This window comes from Gekko japonicus, unplaced genomic scaffold, assembly GCF_001447785.1.
Source record: "Gekko japonicus isolate JY-2015 unplaced genomic scaffold, Gekko_japonicus_V1.1 scaffold2273, whole genome shotgun sequence".
NCBI classification, from domain to species: Eukaryota; Metazoa; Chordata; class Lepidosauria; order Squamata; family Gekkonidae; genus Gekko; species Gekko japonicus.
In genome coordinates this window covers 109,495-122,261 of record NW_015164264.1, presented here as the reverse complement: position 1 = coordinate 122,261, position 12,767 = coordinate 109,495, and the positions used below count along the sequence as shown (strand labels likewise).

The 12,767-nt window shown below is 42.5% G+C and overlaps 1 protein-coding gene across 1 annotated transcript in view; it reads right to left on the bottom strand.

Annotated features, from left to right (window-relative positions):
• The window catches only part of LRIG3 (leucine-rich repeats and immunoglobulin-like domains 3), a 64,483-nt gene extending 52,597 nt beyond the window's left edge, over window positions 1–11,886 (bottom strand). The window contains exons 1-3 of the mRNA XM_015408719.1: window positions 11,538–11,886; window positions 697–768; window positions 392–466 (exon numbers count right to left, since the gene is read on the bottom strand). Coding sequence (XP_015264205.1) covers window positions 392–466; window positions 697–768; window positions 11,538–11,725 — 335 coding nt within the window. The 5' untranslated portion in view covers window positions 11,726–11,886. The remainder of the gene's footprint in view (window positions 1–391; window positions 467–696; window positions 769–11,537) is intronic.
• Window positions 11,887–12,767: the final 881 nt, after the last annotated feature.

The window sequence follows — 12,767 nt, the reverse complement described above, 5'->3', positions numbered from 1 at the left end:
AGGGCAAACATTTTATTCTGGGCAATGAAAAAAGTGGCTGGTTGTTGGAAGACTATATCACACATGTAGAAACATTGCTTTGGGATCTCTGAGAGCTAAAGTGTTGCTTTTGTCCATTAAAAAGAGTGAAGAGAAGAAGGGCATTGGGATTTGCTAGGTGCCAGGTGATGAATTCCACACAAAGGTCTGAGCACCAGGAATCATGGAAACAGCAACACAGCAAACTAAGTGTCCTACACTGTCACTCTCTTGGCAACATTTTAATTGCATTAGTTAAGTCAACCTCAACCTTTCCTGCATTTATAAAAATGGTTTTATATTAATTTTGCATACTCGGACTTATACAGATAAATTTTTATATACCAGTAAAAATATGTAAAAGCCAACTTACAAAGACAGAAGAGTAATGTTTGCTGAAATAGTCCCCAGATTTGGTATGGCTTTCAATTCATTACCACTCAGTTTTCTGTAACAACATAAAGAAAGTCAGTTGAACTATAAACAAGTGATGATTGGTCTCTTCTGATTTCTTGACCTTTAATTCCTATTATAATAACTGAACACTTCCCAACCAAAATAATCAGCACTAAATTCTTCACAGAAGCCCTTTTTTAAAAAAAGTAAAAAATGAGCTATAACTTCATATTATAGTGTGGGATTACATTTGCATATGTAGAGTTAACAGTAGAGACTTACATTTCTCGCAGGTTATGGAGGTGACTCAAAGAACTGGGTTTGATTGAAGACAATCTATTGTAGCTTAAATCTCTACAAGGTTATTAAAAATAAGTCAGTACTGCCAATACAACACATTTTTGAATAAGTATAAAATAAGCCTCAAGATCAACATTTTACACAACTACACTTTGATTCTGTTTTCCTTCCCACTTTGTGGTACAGGACATGCAGCATCTCACCCAATGACCTTTTATCTGTCTTTTTAAGGTGTCATGAGAAAGTATGAAAGTTTTACCAGGTTAAGAGAGGCCGGGGCCTCCATATACAGCGTAATGATATGGCTGAATGCTGAAATGCTCCAGTGGATTGAACAACTTCACACTGCAGGTGAGGTACATCATTTTAATTCTCATTAAATCATTTAATCATTAAAAAGTGATATCCCCATTGGGGGGGGGCTGTCAACTTCCAGCTGAGTTATGGTGACCCCCACAGGATTTTCAAGGCAAAACACATCCAGGTGGTTTGCCACTGCCTGCCTCTGCATAGGACCAGGTGGTTTGCCACTGCCTGCCTCTGCATAGGAACCCTAGATTTCCTTGGCAGTCTTCCCAACCAAGAATTAACCGGGGCTGACCCTGTCTAGACTTCAAGATGTGATGAGATCAGGCTGGTCGACCATGAGCTATCCAGATCAGGACATCTCCATCTATTACCTGGTGTTGTTATTCATTCTGATAGTGATATCATCTAGTCTGCCCTTGGTGAACTCTACTGTCTCATTCCCCTCTCATTTTTACTGTAGGTGTCGATCACGTCTACCTCAAAGGCTATTTTCATATCAGTATATTTTTTTCAGTAAAAAGTTTCATTTTCTGAGATCAATGTGGCAATTACTGCATGTCCACAATTCAGCATGGGTGTTTTTTCCCCTTTCCGTTTCATGAAATGTTAAGTGTTTTAATGTTTGACACATCACACTAATGGTATCAACATGCTCTTTTTTCTGCATTTTTAAACATATTATTTTTCATTATATAGAATGTTTCATATTTTAAAAAGTGATTTATCTCTTGGCAGTGTTCCCTCCAAGCTGAGTTAGTGTCAGCTAGCTCACAGTTTTTTTAGCCTCTGGCTCACAGATTCTTGTCTTAGCTCAGGAAGGATGGCTCCAAAGCAAACTAATTTACACAGTAGCCAAATCGCTCACTCACAACTTTAATGCCAGTAGCTCACAAAGCAGAATTTTTGCTCAAAAGACCTCCACAGCTTAGAGGGAGCCTTGTTCTTGAGTGCATTTTTATCCCAACCCTTCCTCCAAGGAGCTCAAGGTGGTGTGTACACTGTCCGCCCCTCTTCCGTTTTATCCTTGCAACAATCCTGTAAAGTACAATAGGCCACAAGAGATACTGGTCCAAAGTCACCCGACAAGTTTCATGGTGGGGAGGCAATTTAAACTCAGATGCCTCATATCCCCACTTGGCCGTTTAACCACTTCATATCACTGGTGTGATTATGAAGTAATGCTGCCTTTTCCCCTTCTTAATTGCATAGGATATATCACTCCACTAGGCAAAGCCTGAAACCTTCCTCCAACTGAAGTGGCTGTTCCTTGAAACTGAAGAGCCAGTTCAGAAGCCTTCCTCCCACTTAGGAGCTTCCTCCAGCCCAAAATTAGGACACCGTCTATTGTCTTATTCTTTCTTTTCTCATTTCTAATTGCTGTAAGACTTACTAATCATTGAAATAAAAGTTTAAAAACGGAAAGAGGCAGATACACAAAGTGATGTTTTCTGTCTATAGTCTGATGATACTAAACATTCTACCACCTGAAAACCACCACCCCCATCCCACTCTGCTCTCAGGTGTGCTGCATGTTTAGACCAGGTCTAGCTCAAATTCTGTTTTCAAATCAGTTTGTCGTTTTAGTAAACAAATTCATTTTCTGAAATCAATGTGAGACCTTTTTGTGGGGGTGAGAACCATATGGTATATCAGCCAAACATTTCCCCCCACCAAGGAAGTCTTTGGGGTCAAAGACCATTGTTCCAGACCAGTGCCATCTGGCAACCCTAGCATAAACTTGGTACTCAATTTATAGTTTCCCCCTGGCAAACCTAACTTTGCAAAGTTGAAGGATATGAGGCTGGGTGGCATGCTCTTGCATTCATATGTCTCTGCACCATTAATTCTCACACATAAAACATCTTAACATGAACCATATGTAAGTAGCAGAACACAGGCCTGAATAAACACTCCAGCTTCAAGGCATCAATATTTCAAATGATCTGCCACAAAACATCTGCCACAAATATATATCTGCCACATATGCATAAGACAACCTTCTGCATGTCTTATTTGCATGGATGCATCAGTGCACAGGTCTTTATGCTACAACCTTAACTAGTAAAGCCGGTGAGATGCAGCTCAAGCTATCTAAACATGACTGAGAGTCATCTGAACTAGCAGATGTTAAAAGAGTGCAAGGACTTTCCCTCTGCCTTGTATCCAGCTCAATATTTGGCTTTAGCTCACAGGGACTCAAAGAACTATGCACTACCATAGCCAAACACTTTGAAATCAGGGTGATTAAAGTCAACTATGTCCCTGCACATCAGACTTAGGCATCAAATGATTGTAACAAAGGGCTTTTAACATTCTGCTGTTAAAAATGTGCTTTGAAAAAAACCTGCCTTCCTTCATTTTACCCCCATTCCCCCCCCCAAAAAAAAACAGAAACACACAACTCCACAAAGATTTCTTTAAAGCATGCTTGCCATAGGACCTACCAGACAGTAACAGACGTGAGTGGATTTGTTCTGCTGGCGTTATACCATGCGCAAAAACCTCCCCCAAAAAACTGGCAGAGCTTTTAAACTATAAAAATCCTGCAATTACAACCACTGCTGTGCATGATCACCAAACTGGAGCCAGACACTTTCACTCAGAGCTGAAGCTCAGTATCCATCTGGAGTCTATCAAGGCAGCCGTGAGCGTAACAACTTGCATTACAGATCAGACTAAATCTGTGTTTTCTGACACTGCATATATCTAGAGATTTTTCCATACATTGTCCTGCTTTTTTTAAGTACGAATACCTCTCCAAAGCCCGCAGCAATTTCCTTAAATCAAATTCAGAAAGTTATGACTCCTCTCCAGAAGTTACATAATGAGTCTTTATTGTGCAGTAGCCCAAATCAAACAACAATTACCAGAGCTTTAACAGGGCTGCCATTTATATCTAATTTTACAGCCTTTGGAAGCAGAAAGGGGGGGGGGAGGGATTTCCCTTTTGAAGAGACAGAGTTTCCCACAGAACTGTGAGGAATGGGCTGAAATCTAAAGTCCTTGCAATCCCTTTTGCAATCAGGGGTTTTTTTTAAGTTTTCCTGAAATTCTGATATGATCAATTTTTAAATGCACATATTTTTAATGTTTTTATGGACAAAAGAAGCCTTAAAAGTATCTTGCTATTAGTAGGAAAATAATGTGAACAAATCTGCCCTTATAATTTAGAAGCAGTAGCTGGCATCCCTGTAGTGATGGAAACACACATTTTCCATTCCCAAACCTCCTCCTTCTCCCTTCTCTTAAGCCACAGTACATAGAAAGAAAAATCTCTCCAGTGGTTCAGACTCACTAGTACAGCTTTTAAAATGATCCAATACACAGGGCTGGCTGGACTCAGCACTTGGTGCACACATCTAAAATTGAGGCACATTTTAACAGGCCTAGCTCCAATATGCTGTTTCTAACATGGCATGTTCCTCTCAGACCACTATACTATCCTTGTCACACCTCATGATATCCTGGGATGCGATGGGAAGAGGGCAAACCCAATAACAGCCCCAACAGAGGCTGCACTTTAGAGACTAGGATGAAGAAAAGGCAGGACTCGGCCCAGGGTTGCCAACTAGGGCTGCCCGTTCCCCGGGAAGTGACGTTATGACGCCAGGCACGCTGGGGATGGGGCCACGGCCATACAAGGGAAAACTCTACACGGGAGTCCCCCCGCCAGCAAGGTAAGTGCCACTTGGCAACCCTATTGCCAACTCTGGGTTGAGAGATTCCTCAAGATTCGTGGATGGAGCCCAGGGAGGAGAGGGACTTCAGCAGTGTAAAATACTATACAGCGCACCCTCCAAACCCTCCAGAGGAACTGATCTCCGTAGTGCAGAGATCAGTTGTCATTCTGGGAGATCTCCAAACCCTACATGGGCCCCAAGGAGACCTCAAGGGAAGGCAGTATTCACCTCTTTGGGGGTAGAGGCTGCATCCAAAGCTGACACCTTCTCGGGAGTAAAGGCTACCTTAAGTCTAGGCCAAGACAGGCAGGAAGTAGACATAGCAGGTATTATATACTGGACTTGAGGCAGCTCTTTTCAAAACAGTGATTTGTTTATTCAGCTCAGAACACAGCAACACAGCAACAACACTCAAGAACAATGCAACTTTATACATTTTGAACCAGGGAAAACCACACCCCGTAGCACAGCAATGACCAATGACAATTGAGAGCTTGGAACCAATGGGATTCGTTCCCGCCGAAGTTCAGAGTCTTTCCAGAATGGTCCGTTACGCAACAGTGACCAATCCGACTGCAGTACCTGAGAGTCAATAGAGGTTATGCCTGAAGCTCCGGTGTAGGTTACATAGCATAACACATAAGCAAATAAATAACAGCAAGAATAAAGGGAATAAAAGGCTGGGGCAGAAGGGATGGTGAGATGCTGGGCAGGAAGCCAGGCAGCTGACCAAGCCTGAAGCCAGGCAGGACCAGGCCCTTCCATGGACCGAGGGGCAGCATCCCTGTCCAAGATAGCAGTAGGTTATTTTCCTGGGATCTATTACCTCAGTATCTAACCCTGTAGTGAGGGTGTAGCAGCCAGCAGCAGCAATTAAGGAGCATGAACATAGCCTTGACAAAGATATATGGAAACAATAAGGGATAGATGGACTCCAGGCTGAAATCAAGGAGGTGAACCTGGGACTCTGTTATTGCAAGCAAACTTCAATAAACCACAGCCCTAAGTAGGGTTGCCAGTCCTCTACTGGTGACTCCTGGGAACATTTGGGGAGTGAAGCCTGGTGAGGGGATGGCAGCATGGATGCTTTGACATAACTTCCAGGGGAGCACCTGGAAGTGATGACACAGCAGTTGTGACACTCCAGAAAGTCTCCCAATTTGGGGAAGTCCCTAGAGTGCTTTGGACACAGAGATGACACTTGCAGGTGCTCACCTACAAGTTATGTTATGATATCCACACTGTTCCCTTTCCCCAATTTTTTCTCCTGCTGCTCCATCAAGTGAGCATGGGGGGATGGGAATGCAGGGGTGGGAGCTTGCCCACTCAAAGCCGGTAACTGGCTAACTTAGCCTTAACGGTCCTCCTGGTGTCTGCCTATTACTGGAGAAGCTGGAAAATGATGGAATGCCTGGGTGGGGGTGAAGCCAGTGGCCCTAGGGGTTGATAGTTCGGAAAATACATAATAAGGACTGGCTGCTTAAAACTTCTCTCCATCTCAAAGTAAAAACTGCTCTACACAGAGTCCAGGTAGACCTTTGAGATATAAGGTTTCCGTGTGCAAGGAACTCTAGATATGGTTGCACTTAACAATCAGCAGCGTTTTTTGAGATGATTCAGTCCTATAAGAAGCACATAATATAATTTACATCTTAATAGCCTACCCTTCAACAGTCATTACACTTGTTACTCCAGTAGAACAGAGAATATTAAAGTTCATCAGTTCAGTATTTGCTTCTATTAACCTGTAAGCTAAAGAAAGATATCTATGTACATTAAGAATCACAACCAGCTCAAGGATTGCCAGGGTCTTCCACTACAAACTGAAAGTTAAAATATGGTACACTGATGGATGAGGGCATCTTGAATATTAGAAACTGAACAATGGGGGTGTTTTTCATTTGAAAAGTGGATTTTACTTCATGAAAGAGGTCAGCATGCCAACACAGAACAAAGTCAAGTAATAAAGGAGCTGGTGGGCTTTTCATTCTCCTTTTACACACTTGAAGTAACCTCAGATTTTGAAAGGAGGGACTTGCGGTGGCAGCCCAGGACAACAGACAGAAAATAAAACCATCAATCTATAGAACAGAATTAAAGTTGCCCTTTCACAAACTTCAGTAGTTCTTGGAAGAGGGGTGGTGGGGATTTCCAGAGGAAACAATCTTTACTAGTGTAAGACCTTCCAGGATTGCATTGTTCACCATTCCCAATGCTTAAAATGCACACGAAAGCTTATACCTTGAATAAACCTTTGTTGGTCTTAAAGGTGCCACTGGACTCTAAACTTGTTTCAAAGCACACAGAATAAGTGATAAAGAAAAAAACAGGGCAGTTCTTTGCAAGTTTTGCAAGAATAACTTCAGATCCTAATTCAATGTGTGCATCATTTAGGGGCAATCCTCACCTCCTGCCTTAGAGAAGCCTGAAACCTAAATCCTAAAATTTAAAATGCAAAGCCAGCTACAGTTTCTTAATCAATCCCCTGTGGGGCATTTAGACTTGCTAATTCAGCAGAAAGAAGGAAAGCTAAAAAACAAAGAAGCAAGCTGTAGCAGTTTTAAGACATAGATCCAAAGTGACTCATAAATCAGCATGCCATGTTCAAATTTGAGTCTGGAAAATACTGAAGAACAGCTGTGAAAACTATCAGAACTCTTTCTTTCTTCCCTGGCAATTCTGGTAAAGGTTAGAAAATGTAAATATTGAGATGTAATACAAACATTAGCCGAAACCATCCTTTAGGTTTCCCCTTCTGCCTCAGTGGCAGCTTTTACATTCCTAGACAAAACCTGGTAAAATAATCTAGAATTCCAAAGAGAACTAAAAAAGTAGTAAAGTTATCTGGCAAGTGTTCCTGGCTTTACGCTCCTCTGCTTTTCATCCTAAACTGTCAATATAATAAAAAGTAAATTATTGAACACTTAAATGTATTTACTTTTACCCTATAAATGAAATCATGTTGCAAAGATATTTGTCTACAAAACATCACAAACATTCGCTAATTAGGGTTAACAGCTCTGGGTTGGGAAATCCCTGGAGATTTTGGGGGTGGAGCCTGAGGTCAGGGTTTGGAGAGGACGCAACTTCAATGGGGTATATAATACCACAGAGTCCACCTCCCAAAGCAGCCATTTTCTCCAGGTGAACTGATCTCTGTCACCTGGAGATCAATTGTAATAGCAGGAGATCTCCAGTCACCACCTGGAGGCTGGCAACCCTATCGCTGGTTGTGATCAGATTTGCTTTTATTTAAATATTTTAATCCTTATTGAGATCCTGTAGTAAAACTGTGTTAAAATTGGCCAGTTTCCACAACCCAGAGGCTTTTTATTTATTCATTTATTTATTCTAGTTTATATTCCACCCTCCTCGCAAACGGGCTCAGAGCGGATCTTTTTTTCTCTGTCAATTGCAATTAAAAGAGTAACCACTACTCTGACAGTGCATCAAGATAATACAATTTCAATCTTCCAGCAGCCAGGTCAAGAACAAGTTCAGTATTTGTAGGATTTTCTCCCATCAAACATTAAGAATCTAAATTATTTCACTGACAGTTTTAAATCACACACTGAACACATGAAGCTGTCTTATACTGAATCAGACCACACTGGTCCATCAAGGTCAGTATTGCCTATTCAGACTGGCAGCGGCTCTCCAGCATGTTAGGCAGAAGTCTTTCAGATCATCTACTACCTGATCTTTTAACTGGAAATGCCAGGGATTGAACCTGGGACTTCCTGCATGCCAAACAGATGCTCTACCACTGACCCATGACCTCTCTCCAAAAGCAGAAGAGGAATCTTATATCAAGGTAAGTCACCTAGCTATTTACTGATGAAAGGCTTGGCTGCTTGGCTGAGTGGGGAAAGCAAAGAGGATCGATATGGAAGTACAAGCCTTTGTCCTAGTGAAAACCAACCACAATAGCTACAGAAAAGTTCTTTGTCTAGCACCTTTAATTCTCAATGCATTTACTTTCCCCAATGAAGTCATATTGATTACTAGAGTCCATCAAAAAGGGTGCTACATGGAACAACCCTAAGCAGGTCTGTTCAAAAGTAAGCCCATTTTATTTAATAGGGCTTACTTCCAGGAAACTGTCCTTATAACTGCAGCCACAATCCTGTTCTATTTAGTTAGAATATATTAGCTTTCACATAGCAAAAGCCTAAGCATGTTAATTCATAAGTAAACTGCTTATGATTCAATGGATTTGCACCCAAATGTACATACCGTAGGCAAAAATTCTAAGTACTCCTAAAATACTTACCACCCACTGAAAATCAGTAGAGTTTACTACCTAGAAATCTATAGGAGCTGGCAATTGGAATTTTAAAACTGAAAACTTTCATTCAGTCATTGCTTCTTAACAGGCTGAGGTTTCTAGCATTAGAAACTTGCAAGAATAGGAAAATGCCACATTTCATGGCAACCCTTTCTTCAAGTAAGCAAGGAACACGAATTTCTCAAGGCATTTGATACAAACAAACAAAAGGAAAACATTTGCCCCCAAACTACCAGACCACATGGCTTGGTGACACCTACAAAGACATAACCCTGTGAGCTTGAAAGCAAGTGACACAGCTATCCAATGAGTGATCACAGCAGGGTTCCTTACAAAAGGCCAAGTGCTTATTTATACAAGTGGAGCCCATTTTTCACACTTCTTGTAAAGGAATGTGTGTGTACATATGGACAATTTACATCTACAGGAGAAATCCAATTAGAAAGCCTTCATTGTGCTGGCAAAAATAACACAATCTGTTTTAGTGGACCTTTACTCTTCACAAAAATGTCTTATTTCTGCTGATTTAACATCTCAAGGCACATTTTATAGGATTCACAATTAACATTTCTGTGAACAACTAGCCTGAATCGTTCGTGTTTCCACTGGTTTGCTATACTGTTAAATGTATTGCCCAGAAGAAAAAAGGCAGTTGACTGCTGAGTTAATTTTTTGTTTAAATGTTGGTTAGAAGCATGACAAAAAGAAAATACAAACTTTTAATGAAAGCACCTTGATTTGCACAAAGTTAAGCAAATCTGGAATATGTTCATGAGTTACTGTTTTCTCAAGTAAAAATGTAGTTTATTTCTACCTTCTTCAGGTATGCATGAATTTATTCACTCCTCTAAACCATCCAAAGTGAGGCCCAGATGTTATGTAAACACCAACCATTTTTCTTGAATAAGGAAGCATACCCCCTCCTCAGGAGGCAATTGACCAGAATTAGCCACAGCTAATTGAAAGCCTTCCTGTTTACTTTAAAGTTCTTATCTCTCCCTTCTTCTGAAGGGCAAGAGAAAATTAATATATTAATCTTGCTTTTACCTGAATGGCGAAGAATTAGAACCAAACACAATACTCCAATGTTCACCAATTATTTTCTCACTTTAGAAAACTTCAGGTACTTAAAATTTTGCCCTGTGCTCACTGGGGGAGAGCGAATAGTACAACATGATACAATGTCAGATGAAGAATTATCTCTCATGCTCAGTGGGATTAGTAACATTTTCAGAACAATGAGAATGAGAAACTCAAGCACAAAGGAATGAATGCCTGTCACATTGCAGAGACAATTTTATTCTGTCGATATCAATGTGCATAAAAGTGCAAGAATCTTCAAGTTTTCAAAAACTATTCTCAGCATGCAGGAATGTTGTTCAGGAACCAAGCCAGGCCCAACTCCTGCTTCCACACTATCAACCAACAATTTTCTCAAACGCTTAGTTTTTAAAACCCAACTTGTAAAGAATTAGTTCAAATCTAGGAGACAATCAGCAACCCTTACTCTAAAGCAATGTACTCCATATCCATCTAATTGGCAGAAAAATCAGACATTTACTCTCTTGATTACCAGCAATATAGCACCTCATTATTACCATATTTTATTTTCATTAATCCACCTGTGGAAACATATATCATGAAATTAACAGGCCATAATTTCCCATCAAATGATACATACCAAGCATGTATGAAAATACACAGAACCCAAACACAATTGAGAAAGCCCTGGAAAGTTAGGGCCACTGCACACTAGCTAGGCCACTTCACACATGGCATTCTGGTGAATCAACATTAGTAATAATTTTATAAGGAGAAACAGTTGAATGAAAACATTCTTGGAAAGCATGACTGCCTTCGCCTCTCAATTTATGTGCACATGTGGTGCTCTGCATATGCAGGCAGGTCATGGCACATGAAGATCTATATGTAACAAATCACATTACGTTCCTACATGGAAGTGTCCTCCATGATGGAATTCTGTAACATATTAAGCAGTTCATCCAGTGATGGGCTGGAAAAGTATGGGAGAGAGTGAACTTTCCAGGTGACAACTTTCAGAACAGCAGCTCCGTTCATTACAGCACACACATGAAGAGTCTAGCGGCACCTTAAAGATTAACAGATTCATTGGGATCTGAACTATGAAAAGTTCAGCCACAACGGTGTCCAAAAATTCCTTAAAGAGATCGCTATGCCCGTACCATAAAATTCGTGGCCCAGGGAATCTCTCCCCCCCCCCGCAAAGCCCAGTGAAAGTGAAGAAATCCAATACTCCACCGAACAAAAAGTGGAGGGCTACATCCATATTTTTGTATCCTGCTCGAACCACTATTTCATCTTTTCCGAGTTTTAAGTGCTTTTACTACCGTCCCCCCTACTCAGATTCCAGTGGGTTGAGAGGCAAGAGCTTCTTTCCCAAGGCGGCTAGTCCTCAAGCGCTAGAGGCAAAAGGCGTGGCGCGCCCCCTAGCGTCAGATACCGTCAGCCGGGTCCCGCGCTCGACCCGAGGCGCAAAGCCCCGCTCCGAGGAGATAGATACTCACAGCTGCTCAATCCACGCCGGGAGCGACTCGGGCACTCGGCTCAGCTTGAGGCGACTGCAGTCCACCAGCTCTCCCAGGCAGCGGCACGGAGCCGGGCAGCCGCCGGCCAGCCCCAAGGAAAAGAGGTTACAGCAAAGAAACAGCCACGGCGGCGGCAGCAGCAGCAACTGGTGCGCTGCGAAGCTCATGGCTGGAGCTCCCCGCGGGTTCGACGCAGAACTTCTCCAGCCGGAGGGAGGGAGGGAAGACGGCGCGGCACCTCCGCCGCTTTCAGAGCGCTCGGCGGGACCCCTCCATACCCCCCCTTCCCCCCTAAATCCACCAGCGATGCTTCCCGCTGCACGGCCAACTCCAGACACTTCGCAAAACTTTTCCACCGCCTTCTGCCCGCCTCCCAGCTCCTGCCTGGACCAGCCCGCCCCCTGCCATGTGATAACAACAACTCGGGGAGCGAGCGGAGGGAGGCGAGGCAAAGCCTCGACGCGTGTCTCGACGGCTGGTTTTGCGGGCGCGGCGAGGACTGAAGGCCGCGGGGCTAAAAAGGCCTGGAGACAGCGAGTTCGTGATGTGTATGGGATGGGGCTTAGTTATGCTTTCCTAGAGAAGGCTGGGTCTTCCTTCAACGCCTTCATTTTAAAGCCATTTCTTACACGTGTTTGGATCTCGTCCCTAGAGATGTCGTGGACATGTGAGCGTGCATCCTGGAGAGGGTGGTGTTTGCGGAGGGAAGGGACCTTAGCTTGATATAATGCCAAAGAGTCCACTCTCCAAAGCAACCATTCTCTGCAGGGGAGCTGATCTCTGGTCTGGAAATCAGTTGTAATTCGGGAGATCTCCACTCCCCACTGGAGGCTACTTTTCCACAGATGTGGCTGGGCTTTACTGGGATGCATCATTAAATTCATTCATTTAAAGTATGGGATGAAGCTCATTCTCTTTATGATGATGGCACTGTAATACTTCCTCAATGCAATTTGTGCCCATGTTAAGTGCCATCAAGTAACTTCTGACTTAGGGCAACCTTATGCTTTAATGACTTCCCAGATGGTCCCATTGTTATCAGCCTTGCTGAGCTCTTGCAAACTAAGGGCCCTTGACTGAGGCTTCCTTGACTGAGTCAACCCTTCTCATGTTTGGTCTTCCTCTTTTCCTGCTGCCTTCAACGTTTCCTAGCATTATTGCCTTTCCCAGTGACTCTTGTCTTCTTCTAATGTGACCAAAATACAATAG